The 21,128-nt window shown below is 33.8% G+C and overlaps 1 protein-coding gene across 1 annotated transcript in view; it reads right to left on the reverse strand.

The window, feature by feature from the left end:
• Positions 1 to 1,158: 1,158 nt before the first annotated feature.
• LOC146995092 (oplophorus-luciferin 2-monooxygenase non-catalytic subunit-like) overlaps positions 1,159 to 21,128 on the reverse strand; it is a 113,129-nt gene continuing 93,159 nt past the window's right edge. Inside the window, exons 7-9 of the mRNA XM_085825515.1 lie at positions 14,757 to 15,070; positions 12,979 to 13,127; positions 1,159 to 1,398 (exon numbers count right to left, since the gene is read on the reverse strand). Of these exons, the coding sequence (XP_085681641.1) occupies positions 1,244 to 1,398; positions 12,979 to 13,127; positions 14,757 to 15,070 (618 nt within the window). The 3' untranslated portion in view covers positions 1,159 to 1,243. The remainder of the gene's footprint in view (positions 1,399 to 12,978; positions 13,128 to 14,756; positions 15,071 to 21,128) is intronic.

Below are 21,128 nucleotides of genomic sequence, written 5' to 3' on the forward strand. Positions count from 1 at the left end.
CCGGCCCAGTGTGCAGAACCACTGCACCACTAAGGACGCTTGGAAAGTGGGAGAAATACCTTAAAATCGAATTGGGATTTTTTAAAATCATAGACCCCTTACTTATGTAAGCAATGAATTAGATAAACCCAAACCTCTTACACCAGCCCATTTTTTGTTTCCTGGTCAAGAGAATGTTAGCTATCCTATACATTTTGTTGAAATTTTCGGCAGTCAACCTTCTACAAAAGAAACTTTGACTCGTTGAAATTTATATCAGACTAAACGTTTACATCAACTCTGGATGAAATGGAAAAATAATTATTTGATGCAATTGAGAAGTGCACATAAATCTGTAAATCCGTCACCAGGAAGTGATATTAAAAGAGGAGATGTAGTTTTGTTTGCAGGGGCTAATAAATCAAAATTTCTCTGGCCACTTGGTATTGTTGAAGACGTTTTTACTGGTTGTGAAGGATACGTACGTTCATGTGTTATTCGAACTGACAAGGGAAAATATAAAAGACCAATTCAGTTAATTTATCCACCTGAAAAAACCTGATATTTCTCCTTTAATATTGTCTTATGCATAACAAATGTCCTTAAGTACAGTGTATGTTCATATAGTACTATTTCTATTATGCTTATTAATTTGTGTTGTATTTGATCTTTTAATTATAAGATTTTATGTACTCTTAACAGAGCCCAAATGAGGTGTATTTAAAATTTTTGTATTTGTGCTGCTATGCGTTAGCACATCGTCTGCGAGACTATCTGCACAGTCGCAAAGCATTACCATGGTTACTAGTTTTTTCTTTACCATTGCTATTGTTAAAAATAAATGAAAACGGTCATTCTAAAGTTCTGTTTTAATTATTTATTCGGATATTTTTTATACCCATCCAGCAATGAATGTTGCTTTTATGCAGAACTGTGCCCGCTATTCGATTTGTGCAGAATGGCTGTGTGCGGAAGCACTACCCAAACGCTATCAAGGTAATATACTCTGGATGTAAACAATAAAACCGCATCCCCATCCATCCTTTGCACATGAAAAAAAAAAATATTAGCACATAGAAATAATTTTCGCTGCAGAACATATTCATTGACAATGAATGAAGGAAATAAGTGATACACTTCTCAGTTCACTTTTACATGTATACCATGAAATAGTATAAATTACTTGTTTAGAAAAAATTTTATTCAAAATGTTTTCCTGTTCAAAACAGTAAAGATAATATTTTGCTTTCAAGAAATGAAGAATTTATTTTAAGTCCTTTCTTCTATTGTGTTCATCAATTATATACTGCATATATTGATACTTCCTTTCTGGGGGTTCAGCACAGCTACCAAAGAGTCTAGAAGGCCTTTTAGCATTGAACATCCATTCAATTTCAGAGCCACATGCCAAAGGATTTCCTTAAAAAAAAGTATTAAAAGATCGATAACGAAACAAATGAGTAAATGTAAGTTTTTAAAACACCGTTTAGAATTCACAAGCTATTAATATGTGAAAATAATTTCATTTTTTACATTTATAAATCCAAAGTTTAACATTAGCATATGCAAAAAATAGGATTATAATTTAAACAATTTAATTATTTATTATACGCCATGAAAGTTCATATTAAACATATTTATCCAATCTAAACAGTAGTTTCTAAACTGTAAGCTGCATTAGCTATCAGAAGAAAATTTTGGTGGCTCAAAATTTGTTTGATTTTAATATATGGTTGTAACAAAAGTTTTCTGCCAAAAAACGTTCAGCAATTAGCTGTGTTAACTGCACTTTAATCCTTCAACATGTAATTCTTTTCTCTTTCCAGTTACTTTTCCAACACAAGAAAACCTGTATAAGCAACACCCCACTTCAAACAAATATGTTTTGGAACTACCATTATTGTTAAAGTCAGATAGAAAAATTGCCTTTTCCGCAACCACTCAAGGACCAAAAGTGTGGTTACTGCTAATGTGAATCATACTGTAATTCTTTAGGAAATGAAAGCAAAATGCATTGCTATTAAACAAGTGGTGCAATATGATGACGTTCTAAGTGTTGAAAGTAAAGAAGTACTTATTTCAATATTCAACTCACCACCTTATTGCCTCATATATTTTGCTCAGTTTTGTGCTCCTGCTTAGGAAACAATAATTCAATTCTCCTGGTACTTTCTCGAGATTAAGTGCCCAGCAATCTGTCTGGAAGTCAAATGTTGATGTGCGCCTTTCTCTTCATCTCATCTTTCTCTTGGGCTTATCAGATCTTTTTGCGATGTAGGGGGTTTTTACAGAGACCAGAGCAACTCTCCTTGCCTTGAGGAATCTTCAGTCCATCAGACATCTTCATGGGATCAACTGAAGCAAATGGAAAGAGCTGCTAAGAATTAGCACTGAGTGTCAACTTTCATACAAAGCATCCATCAGTCTGTGTATTGTCATTAAAGTGGTATACAGGAATCTCAGCCAGTCGAGTGAAAAATCGTTTTTATCACACAGTTGCTTTTTGTTTTCCTATTATATTAGCCTTTCCTAGATCTTGTAAAAAAAAAAAAAAAAATTCCGATGCTCTGTAAGTCCAAATTTTAGGTGTCTGGATTTTGGACTTTGTACTGTGTTTAATTATTAATAATTATGCTATTATATTAGCCTTTCCTAGATCTTGTAAAAAAAAAATTCCGATGCTCTGGAAGTCCAAATACAGTCAAAAGTCTTTAATTCGGACTCTCGAGACTTCGGCGATTTCGGATTATCGGTTTCTCCGGATTATAGATCATCAGTTTAAATCTGGTAAGATGGCATGCAGAAATTATAAAATTAAAAATTTGAAACCGTAATTTATGAAATAAAGAGCAATTATGATCTAAAGGGTATCAAATTTACAAAAAAAAAAAAAAAAAAAAAAAAAAGCTTAATATTTATTTGTTTACTTTATTAAACATTTCTTTCGACGCGCGCATGCGTAAAGCATACATTATGCATAGTCGAAATTAGAAAATTGTAACCAGAAAACTATTTGATGTGTATTCGTGATATTTATAATGATGAGGAAATGCATTTAAATCATATCAAAGATGGAGTGCATCGAGATGAAATACTACATTTAGTAAGGAATTGTAAGCCAAATAAAATAAAAACATCTGCCCTGAAGATGAGAATAGTGCTAACAAATCAACTTCCAGTTCATTGCGCGCCGCGCCGTCGCCCCCCCCCCTCAGAGCAGTATGAAATTGATAATCCGATTTCGGAATGGTTAGAGAAACAAAGGATATGCCTTTATCCATTTTTTGCAGCAATTTCGCTTTTTGTTTGATGGACATCGAAACATGCTTTCGCTTTGTAGATCCTTTGGCAGCTCCAGAATCGGAAATTCTTTTTGACATAATCGAAAGTTCTAGCTTACTTTTATAAAATTGCTCTAACAATCTGCAAAAAATAATAAGCCGGATCCAATTAGAAGATTAAGGTACAACGCAATCTGCAACATTAACTGAAATAGATAATTAGATAATTTTAGTTTATCTTATACCGTCCGTTATACGTTAAACATGCATGCGTAAAGGTATTACGCGCATATGTAAACAAATATGCGCATGCGTCAACGAATATATGCATTGACGTATGCGCAGAAAGTTTGTAGCTTTGAGGTCCGGATTATAGATCATTCCGGATTATGGACGTCCGGATTAAAGACTTTTGACTGTATTAGATGACTGGATTTTGGAATTTGTACTGTGATAATTATGCAATGCATAAATGTAATAATTTAGAAAATATAGATGTTGAAAAGGCTAAAATAATTGGAGATAATATGAAGGTAGTGTAGCATCATAGCCAGTTGGATATGTTCTTTTATTGTTCATAAAACATTTCTCTTGAAGTCATATGCACATGTTCTTAAACTAAAAGTTAGTCACATTGACATCTTTTACACTTTTTTATGTCTGAAGAAAGAAAGTATAGTGGACAACAAGCTTGCACGACAGAGCAACATAGAATGTGCAGATTGTACTTCAAAAACTTAAATAACACTAATTCAATTTTGGTTCAAATTCATTTTGATTGATTAAATTTCAGTTCACAAATTTTAAAATCACCATTGGCTGAAGCATTGTGCAAGTAAATGTATCATTAACATTATGTGAGAATCATATGACTGGGATTAATTTTGAAATAACACAGTATAGATAGATTAATTATAATTAGTTACTGCTTTTAGGATAGAGAAGGAAAATAAATAAGTAGAGAAGTTAAAAGGCCATGGCAAGTAAAAGTTAATATTTTATCAACTTATTTTTTATATCACATATATAAAAGTGGAGCTTCAATAATTTGGAGCTTCATTATTCTGCAGTGGAAGCTATTAATAAACTATGACTTCCGTTAATTTATTTGTGGGCTTTTAATTTGTTACTATTTAAACAATGCAAAAAGATACATTAAATCAAACAACAATTATGTTTTATAACATATAACAGTAATAAATTATTTTGGTAATGATTTGCAGCTAACAACAGTCAATTACATCACCACCAGCCATAATACAGGCAACCCAGACAGTGTTTCTCAATACACTGTCCAGCGTACATAGCTGCATATGGGACTACGCAGCCGGAGGCCGAAGCAAGTCCCTGCAGTGATGGCACATAATCACTAGCTGCGCCTGCAATGGGCCAAGAAACTTCGGAATTGGACATTAGAAGAATGAAAAAAGTTGCATGGTTCGGCAAATCACGTTTTCTAGTCCATCACATCGATGGGTGTGTGCTAATACTTCCAAACAAAATCCTGGCTCCCGGATACGTAGTCGGACGGAAACAAGCTGGTGACGGGGGTATTATTTTGTGGGCAATGCTTTCATGGACCATTATTAGAACCCATAATCCCTATACGACAATCACTACATCTGTGCGCTACGTGAACATCTTTGCAGACCAGGACACTTATTCTACAGTGAAAAATAGGTCTGCTCGACATCCCATATTCTGTGAGTACGGAAGTTGTGGAAAGCGCGAGAAAAAAGGTTGCTGTTCGTCAATCAGGCTTGTGCAGTTGATGTTCCTAGTAGATGATGACTTTGTATGTGTTTTCACTGCTACTGTTTCTGAATTTAAATGAAGAACACGGCCTTAGCTCAGCGGCAAATTTATAGAAAACATGACAATACTTTTGCTCTTTCAAAAGATGTTTTCATAGACTATTTTAGACTGCCAAAATTTATACTTATTTTAATTTGCAATGAACTTAAGAAAGTATTTTGAGCCACATTCAGAAAATAAAAACTCAATTTCTACTGAAAGAATTATGTATACTCTTCCTGAAATTATATATATACATAAAATAAGAAATTTAGAACTAATGTTTCACAAAGATGAAAATTTTGAAATTCATAATTAATAATTTTCAAATAATCTAATAAATTACAGTAAATTTTAACCCTTCTCTTTGTGATTTTAGCTCTAATCCCTAAATTTGTAAAACTATTAAAATTGGAGGCACCTAATAGGTGAGCCACCATCACCTCCTATGAAGGGACGGACAGTTACAACCACGCCTTCTTCGGTATTCGAATCCCGGCCCTTCGGTATCGCAGTCAGGCTTCCCTAACCACTGTACCGTCTGGGCGGCCCCCCCAAAAAATATATATTATGCATATATATATTGTAATTAAACAGTTTAAAATTGTAGAAGATGATAAATATTTATCTAGAACATAATCTTTCTTCAGTTAATAATAAAACAGGCATCTGAAAAGAGTCACTATGTACAGCAATAATTAGGTTTATTTTAAAATATAACACTGGCATACCTTATGAAAAATATTGTGAACACAATAAGGAACACCATTCATTATTACACGAATTTCACACTATTGTAAAATAAAAATGAAAAAAAGAAGTATTATAAAACTATCAAATAGTTATATATATTTTAGTAGTAGTAGTTACCACTACTAGTGTGATATTTTTATATATTATTTTTAGCCCAAAGGGACTTAGCCCAGAAGGGCTATTAATTTTGTTTTGGCATTTTGTGGTGTTTCTTCAAATTTTTGCCACCAAATATTATTGCCCTATATTACATTTAAAGAAATTAAATAATGAAGAATCTGCATAAATATATGTATGTTTCTAACATTGTGATAAAACAACAGTACCTAGAGCTATCAAATTTTGAATAACGCAATCCTTCACCCAAATATACGCAACTGGAAGCCCAAATTTGGAACTGGGAATTTATTTTATTATCTATTTTAAATTTTGTAAAGCAATTATGAGTTTTTGATTAAGAAACTCAACGATTTCAAAATGATTATGGCAACATTGTACGAGGAAAAAAAATTTTTTTTTCATCACCTCCAAAGCGCAAGACTGAGTATCGGAAATTCTAAAGATATGCTCTTTTAAAATTATTTTGTGACACTGCTGTTGAATTGAATTTTATGGTTTAAGTGTGAAGAATATGATATTTAATAAATAAAGGTAACATGCAAAACATTTAAAAAAATGCTCCTTTGGGTGTAATATAAAATCTGCGAGCCTTCAGACTTTTTTTTTTGTAATTTTATTACAATTTAAAACTATATTCTAAGGGGTTCCTAAGGAAGGACTCTGTGAGAAAAACTGGCTCATAGACACACAAGGCACATTGGGAAAACGACAGAAACGCCCATGTAACCAGCCCGTTCATGGGATTCGAACCTCGGACCAAACTACCAGCATTCAGCGACTTTACCACTCGGCTGCTGGTGGGATTATTAGCAGAATGGTACTGCATTATTATTGTATTATGTTATAATGTAGCAATGCTATAAGACTGAGACTTCAAGAAACAGAATGGTACTGCATTATTATTGTATTATGTTATAATGCAGCAATGCTATAAGACTGAGACTTCAAGAAACAGAATTTTTGCAATCTGTTAGCATTAAAAAATAATTGTTTCTTTGCGAACTTAAAAATAATAATAATAATAATGAACTGTTTATAGCAAAGTTTTCATTTTATATTGCAAAAGACATATTGATTATTATTACAGTTTTCTATTTAATGTATCAAAGTGTTAAAACACTGATTTGACAAGGAAGTTCTTCAAGTGCAGGAGGCCTACATTGATTACTTTTACATTAGTACTTTCATTGTGAAAATAATATTACTAACTTTGGAACTACTCTTATATACGCCCTCAGTTGGCGAAAAATTTCTCGCTAAACGTTTTCGGTGAGAAACTTCGTGGTGCCATATTACTATCTAGATTATTTGTCTACATTTCGAACTTTAAGCCTAAAATGTCTGAAAAAACCATGTTTTTAACACACAATTTATGCCAAAAATTTGAGAAAAAAAAATTCAGATAGCAAAAACACTAAGTTTTTAACCAAAAACATTTGACAAGAATCCATCATGTACACAGCGATCAGTTTTAACTTAAACATCAGACAATTGCACAATCTATGCAGTAAAGGAATCTAGGAATTACGCACACCTCACTAAAATAAACTAGCATAACAACAATAAATTTCAAACAATACCATGTACAGAGCGTTCTGTTTTAATTTAAAAAAAAAAAAAAAAACATGAACGAATTGCACAATCTAGGCATTGTGCACAAATTAACAAAATAAACTAAATTACAAACAATTAAAAAAACAATAATAACGACAGAAATTCATCACAAAAAACAATGAACATAGCATTCTACAAAATAAAAACAACAATAAAATAATATGCACTTACCATTGTGAATGCTTCTTCAAGCATCAGAAATATCAATTTCAAACATCAGAAAAACAACAAATCAAAACAAAAAACACAAACACTTTCATCAAATATTCTACAAAAAAATTTTCAATTTATCCACTCAATAGTTCTTACAATTTCCACAAATTTGTTGAAAGGATGTTCTCCCATTTCATAACAGTAATGGAAAAAACATATAAACCGCCTAATAAAGCTCAAAATCGCATTACCGATTATAAGCAGGCAACGTACCTTTAACATGACGCCACCTACTCTCTATCGTATTTATATGACAGCTGGACTCACTATCTACAAAACTGATACTATGATTCACAAATAAATTTTCAAAACCTTCTTTTGTAGGATCCGAAAAAATTATTGTACCAGGCTCAATCCACTCTTTAATACACTGCATAAGAGTTTCCAACCAACCAGCAAAAAACACACTACACTACAGCAAAATCAAGTTTCAACATCAAAAGAGTTGCCATGCAAACAACATTGCGCGCAAAACCAGCACAGAACACATATCGCCACATTTGGCGACTTGACGGCATTTATAAGAGCAGTATATCTTTTAATTACTTTCACAGATTAAAATCTTTTGAGAAGGAAGAATATTTAAAATAAGCAGTTCTTATATATAAGAAATTAAAATAACAGTAAAGTAATATTAAAAAGTATTAATAGTATATGTAAGACAAAAATTGCAATACAAATTAATCACACTGTAGAGACATTAGGATTTTCTTTGGAAGCAGGCAAGATGAAAAATTAGCAAATGCCTTTGCCAGGAATCGAACCATGAACCACTGGAATACCGTCCCAGCATGCAGAACTACTACACCACGAAGGCACGCTAAGAAAGTGGGAGAAATACCTTATATACTCCCCTTTTTAAAGGGCGACTGGGGTTTTTAAGGAACCCAGTCGCCAAACCCTGGGCGTGGAGAAACCTCATCCAACTCCCTTTTAGTTTGGGCGCTACTGTTGAGACATTAAGATTTTCTTTGGAACAGGCAATACGAAAAATTAGCAAACGCCTTCGCCATGAATCGAACCACGGACCTCTGGAATACCGGCCCAGTGTGCAGAGCCAGATAGATGATTATAATTTTGGTTATATATTTTATATTGAAAAATTATTTTCTATCACGTTAATTATAGGATAAATTTTTTACATAAAATATATTAATGCATGTGTGATAGCTGAATGCAGCAGCAATCAGTCATACTGTAATGAACGAATATATTTTATTTCCCACCAGCGGCCGTGCGGTAACGTCGTTGAACACTGGTGATTCGTTCCGAGGTTCGAATCCCGCGAACGGGCTGGCTGCATGGGTGTTTTCGTGGTTTTCCACCATGTGTAACATGTATACGAGCCAGTTTCCCTTAAAAAGTCCTCCACGAAGGCATCCCTTCCTTAAGGCAGATAGCCCTCGAGTGCTTTGCTGTAATCTAATAAACCAAACCAAACCATATTTTCTTTCTTTTCCTTAAAGAAATAATGAGATATATTTCGCAAGAGAAGAAGAGGAAAAATGTGGTCACGTGTTTAAAAACAACAACATCCGCATGTGCTATGTTTACTATGGAGTTGATAGCAGATATTCCGCTGAAATTAATTGATTTTTCGAATTTAGAAATTTATGGCTATTGCGAGAAATTAAAAAATATGCTTGGAAATTATTTCTCTTTTCTTTATGTCAACAATATAATGTCTTTTGGTATTCAAGGAAAAACACGTGAACAATATTTGTTTCAAAGTAATGCCAAATATCACGGTACTTATAACAAGTCGCGTTAAGGCCGAAATGAAGAAATAAATTAATTATGAAACATCTGTGCAAATTTCTGCAGAAAACTAGGTAAGATTTATAAATTTTTCTTATGCGTAATGCTTACCAGTGTTAATAATGCTTTTATTAAGAATATTAAGTGTATATCAGTTAACTGAAAACTATTCCCAAGACCTTGAACAAAGTTTTCTAAACTTTTAAATGTAAGTGTAATAATAGTATATTCATAGTTCATGAATAGTTGTTCTAAATTACTGAAATAGCTGAATTCGAGAAAGATCCGGTTATCTGCAAGAACATAAATACAAAGCCAATTTTCTCTAAAATTTTTTATTTTCTTTTCTCCTGCCCTCCAAAAAGTTTAATTAATTTACCATCTAATTTTAAACATATTTAGATTCAATAAGATTTTCCATCTCAACTTAATACCTCATTCAAAGATATCTTTGAAGGAGCCAAAACCTTCCCCCAAAAGCCAAAGATATCTTTGAAGGAGCCTTTGAAGGAGCTTTTGATAAACCAAAAGGTGCTTCTGAATGAAGAGAAAGGGGGGTGCAGTGATGAAAATTACTCGAAATTGTTATTTTAATCTTAATGAAACAAGACATTCAGCCCTGTTCTGGAAGAAAATTAAGGATCACTTTATCTAGCCTGCGGATAGAATTTTAATTTTCTGGTTTGAGGCAAATTAAAAGATATATATATATATATATATATATATATATATATATATATAATTTATTTCCTAAACCGTATAATAACTTGTATTCGCACTAAATACTTAAATCCATTTAGTGTATTCGCACTAAATGGATTTAAGTATATATATATATATATATATAGCCATCTTCTCTTCTACTTTGTTTAATATTATTTTTCTTCCTTCTTTTTTCAAAGGACTGATGATCTTTTTTACTTCCTTTATTTTTGTTCTACAAAACATAAATCGACGGAAATAGCAAACACAGATAGTTTTCAATTGGTAAAGTGTTAAAAGTGGAAATTCTTTGTTAGTTATAGGCTGTAGATTGGCACCAACAAGCATTATCCCTTTCTCAAGGAGCAGACATTCACGTACATTGGGAATCCAATGTACGTGAATTATACCTCACATGTGCGATTTTTAAGCTCCAGCCAATGACTTTTTCTTTTGGCACGAGTTCTAATATTATTGATTGTGTATGGAAAAATTGCGGATATATAGCATCATTGTGAAAAGTGGTGAAATTATTAAAATTATAGTGTAGCTTGTGATTGTTTGTGTTATTCATAAAATATTTCAACCCCAAAATGGCTACTAAAAAACGTAAAGTTTATTCAGAATGCCGTGCTTTTAATGATGAATGGACCTGGAAATTTCTTTTATAGTTGTAAAAGATAAACTAGTGTGTCTCATCTGCAGTGAAGCTGTAGCAGTCTTCAAAGAATATAATATTTTCCATCATTTCTCATCTAAGCATAAGAATTCCAATTTTGAAGCAAGACAAAATGCAAAAAGTCATTGTAAAAAATTATCAGGTCAACAAATTTATTTCAAGAAAGTAAACAGTATCCAAGCAGCTACACATGCAAGCTACATTGTAGCGCACAATATTGCTAAAAATCATAAAGCTCTCGGTGATGGGGAGTTCATTAAACAATGCATGCTCCAAGTTTATGATGTTTCATATCTAGACAAGAAATATAAGTTTGAGACTCTAAGCTTATCTCGAAAAACAGTGATTTCTAGAATCAAAGACATCAATAAAAATTTGACATCACAGTTAGAGTCAAAGATTGGCCAGGTTAAATTTTGCTTCATAGCTATGGATGAAAGAACTGATATAAATGATACTTCTTAATTAGTATTATTTATGAGATGTTGATGAGAACTTTGAAATTACGAGGAACTGGCGCGCATGCGTTATTTAAAGGGAACTACAACGGGATGTGATATTTTCCGTTAATTTCAGGAAGAGCTTTTAACTTTGAAAGTGCCTATAACAAATATATGTAATATTACAATCGATGAAGCACCAAATATGACATGGAAAAAATCTGGATTTCTTGGACTTTTTAATCAAAACTATACCGGGAACAATGATGTGTTTCTACATTGTGTTATATATTAAGATGCACTGTATAAATCTGCATTGAATAAGAAACCTGTGCTTTATGCAGTCGTGAAACTTGTAAATACTATTCGGTCTCATGGGATTACTCACAGGCCATTTCGAGATTTTCTTCAGTCCATGCAATCTGAATACTCTGATGTACTGTATTACATAAAAGTAAGGTGGCTTAGCACAGAATGTATTTTTGAGTGAGCCTGGCAGCTGAAAGATGACATCCCGTCGTTCTTCCATGAGAAACAGTGTTCTGCGGTGTGCGAATTGATAGAAGATACAGAATGTCTTTCGGACTTTGCATTTTTCACAGACCTTCTTTGTCTTATGAGCAACTTGAATGTCAAGGAAAAAATCAATTTATCGACGATATCTGGGCCCATCTGAAAGCTTTTAAACTAAAACTTAATCCATTTGCTGGGCAGCTAGCTTAGAACGACTTGTCTCTTTTACCGAGGTTAAATTCAACACCCTCAGTGAATGAAGAGAAGTTTGAGAATTCTGAAGATGGCTTGAAAAAACTGCATTTTGAGTTCGAAATCAGATTTCAAGATTTCAGTGCCTTTTAAACAGAATTGGATATTTTTACCATGCCTTTCAACATAAATTGTGAAGCAGTGAGGTCAGATTTGCAGCTTGAATTAATTGAGTTGCAATCTAACAATCATCTCAAGCAGTTGTTTCTAATAATGCCAAAGTGAGAGTTTTACAAATTTATTATGGAAAGTAAGTTTCCCAAATTTAATATCTCACGCCCAGAAAATCAGTGCTACGTTTGCTTCATCTTATATATGTGAACAAGTATTTTCAACTATGAAACTTAGAAAGAATTATTGCAGAAGCAGACTGACCGATGAGCCTTCAGCCTCATTCCTCAGAATCAGCACATTTCACTTCGAACCTCAATATGAGGAACTTTTAAAAATGAAATCGCAATTTCATTCATCTCATTAACATATTTAAATTGTAATACTTGTTATATTGTTTTTAAAATTTAGGAAAAATCTTGGCCCACGTTTTTTTTTTTTTTTTTTTTTTCGATTTTTGGCTAGCGACTGAAAAAGTTTGCCCATTCCTGTATTATAAAATAAGAAATCTGAAGTCATGTATCTCCAAACAATATCAAAATTTTAATATAGATTTCAGTGTTGACAATAACTGAAGATTCCTGCTCCTTTAATAGAATTTCAATGAACTTCAAGCAGAAATGCCCCAGAAATTTTAGATCAAGAAATTTGATAACAAAAATAAGAAGCATGAAGAAACAATAAGCATTTTGATATCTCTAATCAGCATTAAGTATTATTAATACATTGTTAAATTACAATGACATAAAAATAATAAACACTCTTTTACCATCAAGTCTAAGCTCTTTAAGCTGTGACCATACGCTGCCCCATATAATTTCTGGAAGAATTCTTATTCTGTTATTATGAAAGGAAACTGTTTCAAGTGACATCATCTCACTAAAGAAATCTTCAGGCACATCTGTGATAATATTATCACTAGAAGTAAATTATTTACAATTAAGACAAAATTACATTTATGTACATCATAAATACAAGCATACATACATCTTAAAACCAATGTAAAATTATAAATAAATCGAATTGTAGTCGATTTATTATTCAAGAATTAGATAACAATTCCACCTACATGTCTACTCATAGCAAGAATGTAATTATAAATATTACAAAAGGCACTTTGATTACATTATTTAATTACAGCAAAGAAACAGCATTTAAGTGCTATCTGTTAGGGAGAGAAAATCTTAAAGACTTTCTAAGGAAAGATTAGCTGATATTAACATTACATACATAGATCTCTCTCACATATACACATGTATGTGCCTCTTATGTATGTATATATGTAGGGAGTGGCCAAACTTCATGACTAAGGAGCAGCATATTTAAATTGTAATACTTGTTATAGAGCATAGTAGATTTCATGAATGTTCAGGAACCACAGCTCCATATTTACATTGTTTAAAAAGTAATGAAATTGGATTTTGAGTAGAAAGAAACTTCTGAAGTAAATTAATAAGAACTTTGCATTTTTTAAATTAATATAGTTACATATAATTATACAGAAATAAATAAATTTCATTTTTCCTGCTCTATGTTCAGCTATGTGCCAATAAAATGTAAATTTGAAACTACTGTACAATGTAATTGAAGGTTCTTCTTTTACGTAAAAATTCAAGCACTTTTTTATATATCTCTGTTTGACTTTTTGCAGCTTGTTTGAACAGAAGTAAATTGAAATCAGAAAAATACGATAATAAAAAAGATTTTTATTTGAGTGAAGAATAAATCACTAATTTTAAAAATAAATTTGTTTTCCTTTATTTTTATAAATTTAGTGTCTTCCTCTAAATCACATATATTCATTTAGAAATCATAAAATAAGTGATAATACAGAACAGTACACACTGTGAAAACTTAGTCATTTGAGAAAAAAAAAATTTTAAAATAAGTTATTACCTTTTCTGGCTTTTCCATAAAAATTAATAATTTTGCTTTCCTACAAAGGAAATTAACATGCGGACCAAATTTCTGATATCAACTTTAGACAACTGGATTAATTCATTAGATGCAAATTGGATTATAAGTTATATTCTATTATTCTAAATTTGAGGAAGCCGATTACACAGATATCTTGAATCTTCAAAACAGTTTGGAATTCGAAATGTCGAATCATGAGAGTTTTTTAGGATTCGAGAACTAATTTTCTATTTTTTAATATGCATGAGAATTTGTCATACATTAAGAAATGTAATATTTTCTTGTGTAAAAATTACGTACATATTCCTATATTCTTTTACCATTATTGCAACTTATAAAGAAAATGGCATTCGAATACATGAAGAAAGTTCAATGTTAAGATAGATTATTTTGACAAAAATTCCGCAGAAGTGCAAATGAAGAATTTATACTAAAGTACAAAAAATGATAAAGCTAATTAAAATGATATTCCATAATAATAGATTAAATATGCATCTTATGTGGTTATGTTATTATGGAAGGACATACACATTTTTATATTTACACTGTAGTTTCTTTAAATAAGATAAATAACATCAGTTTTACCAATGATTATTGCATGGTTTAGATCATACTGAGTAAATGACATACCTGAAATCCAAAGTTTTTAAACTATTGGCCGGTTTTGGCAACAAGGATCGGCTGATATTTTGCAGCTTGTTTGAACTCAAATCTAATTCTTCTAGATTAATTAAGTTCTGGAAAACTTTATTTTCAAATTGTTCTATGCCACTTTTATAAATTCTTAGATGAGTAACAGAATTCAGACTCTTCGGAAACCAAACAGATCTCAGCAAAGGAATTGAACTATAATACAGAACTAAAGTGTGTAGTCTTGGCACGGATTTCAAATCCAATGTGAAATCTCCTTTTGTGTCATTGATGCTTCTATAAACATGTATTTCCTGTTAAAATAATACTTCTTAGCTACATGATATTCTTAGCAACATAATACATTTAAGGTTACATTGCAGAAATCATATTATGAATTTTTTTATATTTCTTATAATAGCACTATTTTGATTAAAAAATTTTATGTATAGAAACTCTTCTAATTAAAAGTATTATGTATCTTCATATACTTTATTGCAGTACGTATACTCTTATAAAATGTACTATATACACTGGTTTCCAAAAATTAAGAAAAAATCACAAAAAAAGTGATAACTCATTCAAAAATAAGCCAATCTGTATAAAATTTGAATATGTTGTTAAATAAGAGTTGTTGAATAAATATGATATATGCAAATTAGTAGCTCTGCAATTGGAATACGTTATCTGTGAGCAGCATAAAATTGCATGTTTGAGAGAAAGCCTGTAAATTTCGCTGTTTGATACTCATAAGAAATTTGAGGTAGCCAATTCGTAACAGTGACCTCCAGGCATCATTTGCCCTGCGATGGAGAGCTATTTATTGGTAGAGTAAAGGCAGGACAAAGTCAGACAGAAGTGGACAGATGGCTAAAGGCGTGTCCTTCTGTGGTTCATAGACTTGTGGCAATAATTTTTAACCACACATTCGGCATCCAGGAGGTTCAGCAAAAGATGGCCAACTGCTACAACGAGCACTGATGACTAATATTTGTTATGTGCAAGAAGGAATGGGAACTCAACTCCAATCTTCCCTTGCTGCAAACACTGGAAGGTTAGTGTCAATGTCAACCATGCGTAGAAAGCTTCACGATGGAAGTTTTTACACAAGGTGACTAATCATTTGCATGCCACTAATGTCGGGTCATGGAAGGAAACATTTAAGGTGGGCATATAAACATGTAGATGGACAGCTGATCAATGGAGGACTGTTCTCTTTTTGGATGAGCCCAGGTATAGCCTCCAAAGCAATAGTAGGCATTATTTGATTTGGAAAGAACCATTATCCTCCATCAAGCATCTGTGAAAGAGATGCATACAGAGAAGGCAGTGTCAGTGTTTGGGGTGATATCTTTTTGGGTGGACAGAGAGACCTCAATGTATTTCCACGTGGAACCATGATTGCTCTATGACATCCTTGATGATGCTTACTGGAGTCGTTATGCAGGGGCAATAGGTGATAATTTCCTGCTACAGGATGATAATGCTAGACCACACAGTGTTTGCATCATAGATGATTATCTTCAGCAGCAAACAATTCAGCACATGGAGTAGCCAGCTTGATCACTGCCACCTGAATCCTATTGAGTACGTTTGTGATGCTTTAGGAAGACATACAGCTGCTCTAAGTCCCCCTCTTCATACCCTTGCAACTACTGTGCAAAAGCAATGGCTCTCATTTCCTATGAAACTGATACTCTGCATCATAATTGACAGCACCGCACATAGTTGTATAGTCTAGGGCATATCATACTTCATATTGAAGGTTATTTTCCTATACCAAACTGACACATCCAAATTGTTCATTTTATACATATGCTAATTTCTGCAATAACATAATTGTCTGGTAATTTCTTTTCATGTTATTTCATACTTTACTGTGTATTCTATACTGTCAGTCAGTGTCATTAAATTCTACATGTAACTTTTGGAGTAATTGTCCTTTTAGTGATTTTTTCTTAATTAATGATAATCAGTGTATTTTATTTCAAAGCATCATGCTTAGATAATAAAATATTAAGAATTTTTCCAAGCAGTTCTATGCTCCTTCATTGAAAGGTGTACTGCTTAGTTGCATATCAATGCAATATGATTTAACATTATGAAAAAACATGCAAGGACTAAGAACTGAACATCTAATCTCTAAATGTAATTATATAACTTATAGCTCTGTTAATTAACCGATTTCTAGATAATATGCTTGAGAACACATTTATATATATTAAAAGGTATTTTCTCCCTCCTTACAGCATGTCTTCATAATGTAACTAGTAGTACACTCGACGCGTATTCGAGAAATCCGGGTTTGAGTCCCGGTGAGTGCATTGCATATTTTTCATGTCTCGTGTTTCAAAAGAATCTAATGACTCTACAGTTGTGCCTGAGCCAAAACGTTGTGAATATTAATTCGTCACCAGGATTTGATAACTAGGTCCCTTAACCCTAGTCGCCCTTTCAAAGGGAGTATACAAGGTATTTTCTTTATCTTGCCGTATGCTTTCATGGTGTAACAGTAGCACACTCAGTTCATATTCAAAAGGTCCAGGTTCAAGTCCTTACAAAGGCACTGGACATTTTGCATGTCTCTTACTTCAAAAACCGTAATGTTTCTACAATGTTAATTCTTACTTCAGAGAAAAACATTATTAAATTCTCAAAATAGACAAATATTTTTAATGAATTAATTGATAGTATTAATTTATCCCTTGTGTTAAATTAATCTTTTCTTTGCTCTACTTTAATTCTGATATCAATAAAGGAAAATTAAAAGCATGTTTTTGATTCTACAAAGATGAGATTATTTCTTACTGAAACAATACTTATGATAACTTATAATTAATCACATAAGTTCATTTGTAATGTTAAAAAATTTTAACACAATGCATGAAGATACATATATACAGCGTGATTCACTACCAGACTGACAAACTTGCAGAGTGTGTAGGGGGTACAGAGACAACTCGCAATCACACAGGAATGCAGGGTCGCAAATGCCGTAGTTGTGAGCTATGATGCAAAGAAGCAGAGAAAAAGAACAGAAATAGTAAAGACATTAATGGGACAGAAGACATTTCATTGAAAGGTTGTACTACAACAGGTGTTCGAAATTACAACCAGAAGTTGCCAGGCAGGCCTGACAGCGGCGTTGCATGGAATTCCTTACGTTCTGGAAGATTCCTGGCATTTCATATATCCTCCCGGCAGCTATAGATATTCGAATGACGAGGTCTTCAACTTAAGGAATGGATGTCTCGTACACTAAACTCTTCATGTTACACAAGAAGACGTCCATGCACGATAGCTCCAGTGATCAGGCAGGCCAATGAACCAGGCCACCACGTCCTATCCACTGTAGTTCAAAGGTTACATCGAGATCTCGGCAGATGTCAATTGTGTAATGTGGAGAAGCCCGTAAAAAACACGGACACAACAAATGCGCTGTATGTTGCAGGAATCATGTAACAAACATCCTCAGGAGTGGATAATCCTCAAGCTCTAATAATTGGACGTGATGAAGATAGTATGCCCTCATTTGGTTTGCTGCATGTATCCTCAGGACAATGGATTGAGATAAACCCACTTGTTGGGCTATATCTCGAATGCTCATACTGGGACTGTCTTCTGCCAGACGTAAGACTGCCTCCTCACTGCCAGGCATACTAGTCGTTTGCTGTTGATTCATTGTAGTTCTCGTTAAACAACTAGTCTCATGTAACCTTCTGTACACACTTGTAGAGGTTGTGTGATGTGGAACACGCCTGTTCGGGTAACATTCCTGGTACAACTGCCGAGAGGTGTCCCCGTAACCATCCACAGCTCCACACTTGATCAGTATGTTGACTAGTTAATCATTTGAATACACGTTCATTCTACTACCTCGGGAAACGGATCGCAAATGACGACATCCAACAGTATTGCTGCTCACGCAACCTTCCGTTCAGCGCCATCTACCACAAGACTGCTGGGAGGTATCTTCCAGAACATAAGGAATTCCATGCAACGCTGTTAGTCTTGTTTGACGACTTCTGGTCGTAATTTCAAACACCTGTTGTATTACAACCTTTCAATAAAGTGTTTTCTGTCCCATTAATTTGTTATTGTTTATGGCTTTCTCTCTGCTTCTTTGCACTATAGCTCACAAGTACAACATTTGTGACCCTGCAAACTTATGTGATTCCGAGTCTTCTCTGTACCAATCACCCTGCAAATTTGTTGGTCTGGTAGTGAATCACCCTGTATATTCCTCCAAATACACTACCGACAATGAAAATGCAACACTAAGAAGGATTGGCCAGAAAGTGATGAAACTTAGCAAACAGAGATAGACAGCAAAGAAAAGAAGTGATCTTTATTTAAAAAAGATATGCATAATATAGAGTAGGTATAACGTTGGCTCAGTGGGCTGTAGGACCACCTTGGTCGTCGATACCTGAAGCAATATGTCTAGTTAGAGTCAATGAGACTATGGATGGCGTGCTGAGAAATGGCTCTCCATTCCCTGTCAGACATATGCCACAATTTGTCTTTTGAACACGGCAATGGCATTCAATCACATTCCAAAGTTGTTCGATTGGTGAGAGATCAGGAGACAGTGGTGGCCACAGAAGCATATGTGCAGCTTTCAGACCATGTTGGCTTATGCAAGCAGTGTGTGGTCGGGCGTTATCATTAAAGGACACTGGCCTCTCCCTAAAAGTAAGACAGCGTCACCGGCTGCAGCACATCATCCACGTATTGTTGGACTGTCATAGTACCCTGAATACGAACTAGGGGTGTCCTGGAATCATACGTAATTGCGCCCCAAACCAAGATGCCGCATTTCACGCAGTGGGGCGTTCCACAATTGCTGCCGGATCTGACCTATCTCCACATGAGCGCCACACTCGCACGTGGCGAATATCATTGGAGAAACAGAAATGTGACTCACTCCGTTGCCATTCTGTCATCCACATTGCTCGAGCCCATCACCATTGCAGACGTTAGCGTCTATGATATAGGGTCAATGGCAGTCTTCTTAACAGATGCCATGAGTGCACACTACTAGGTGGCAAATGGTTATGTCAATATGGGAACATCCAGGATGTCTTGAACATGCTACAAAATGGAGGTAGAAGTGGCTTGCGGGTGCGACACCAGTTATTAGCAGATGCGCTGATCCACGCGTGCTGATGTCAGTCTGGCTACACCTTCACCGCTCGAACTTTTCACATTTCCTTGTTGCAATCATTGTTGTCATAGCTGGTGAACTGTGGACGCATCTAGGTGTGTGTCAGCTGAGATTTACCCTATGGTCCAACCTGCACTTCTTAGTCCAATCACTATGCCCCTCGTGAAATCGTCTGTCTGCAGGAACTGCCTCCGTTGACGATGGGTTGGCATTCTCTGCTATTGCACCCCTCCTCTGAGACAAGAAAAAATTTTCTATGATCATTTCTTTAGCAGAAATAATGGCACAAAAACTGAACATTCTGCAGGTTCCTTCCCTTATATCCTCTTGAATGTGCACTGGAGAGCTGTGCATTTCACATCATTTGCATAATTCGATGACATGCGTCTACCCTGAAATTTGCATAATTTTCGGTCCGTTCCTTCTTGGTGTTGCGTTTTCAATGTCGGGCAGTCTATTAACAAATAAACATTTTTTTAATCTAGCTCTGGAACTATGATCGATAAGGACATCAAATATATCTCCGAAGTAAATGATAAAAGTTATATATATAATTAAAAACTGTCATTTTTTGTTTGGAAAATAATTAAATCTAAAGCCACCTATTTACGGAAATGTTTCATACAGAAATGTACTAAAATGAGAATGTAGTTCGCTACAGGAAGGTTTTGAAAGAGGAAATAACATGATGATAACAATCTGTCTTAGTAAAAGAAATCTCAGTTATTGGTTTTTCTCGAGCATCATATTCTCCCTTCCTACACTGTGTGAAAAATGAAATTAAAAAAAAAAAAAAGAAAAAAAAAAAAAAGAAGAAGGAAAGAAAAAAAATTGGAGATCTAAGCAACGATTCATTATTGGACATCCAGTTTTTCGATTTTTATATTTTCTGGGGATCTGGGATTATCTCCCTTTTACTAGCCTCAACTGCTTAGAGCTTTACTAGTAAATTAAGTATTTTGCTCTAATGCCATTCACGATAGCTGTAAAATACGTTGCGCTCGCACCATTCATCGTTAAGTGAAAAAACGTCCAAAAGTGACAATCAAGCATGCAAACTTTAAGAAAAAAAATAATGCTCTAGCAGAAAAGCACGACAACACGCGGTCAAACTCGCAATCTCAGAATCAATTGTATTCTTTGCTAAAATTTTTCTCATTTATTTTAGAGTAAGGGGGGCATTTTCTCTGTCTTAGAGATTATGC

The sequence above is a fragment of the Stegodyphus dumicola genome, chromosome 10 (genome assembly GCF_044657685.1).
Source record: "Stegodyphus dumicola isolate Sdum_Otavi_A_Nest chromosome 10, ASM4465768v1".
In the NCBI taxonomy this organism is placed as follows: Eukaryota; Metazoa; Arthropoda; class Arachnida; order Araneae; family Eresidae; genus Stegodyphus; species Stegodyphus dumicola.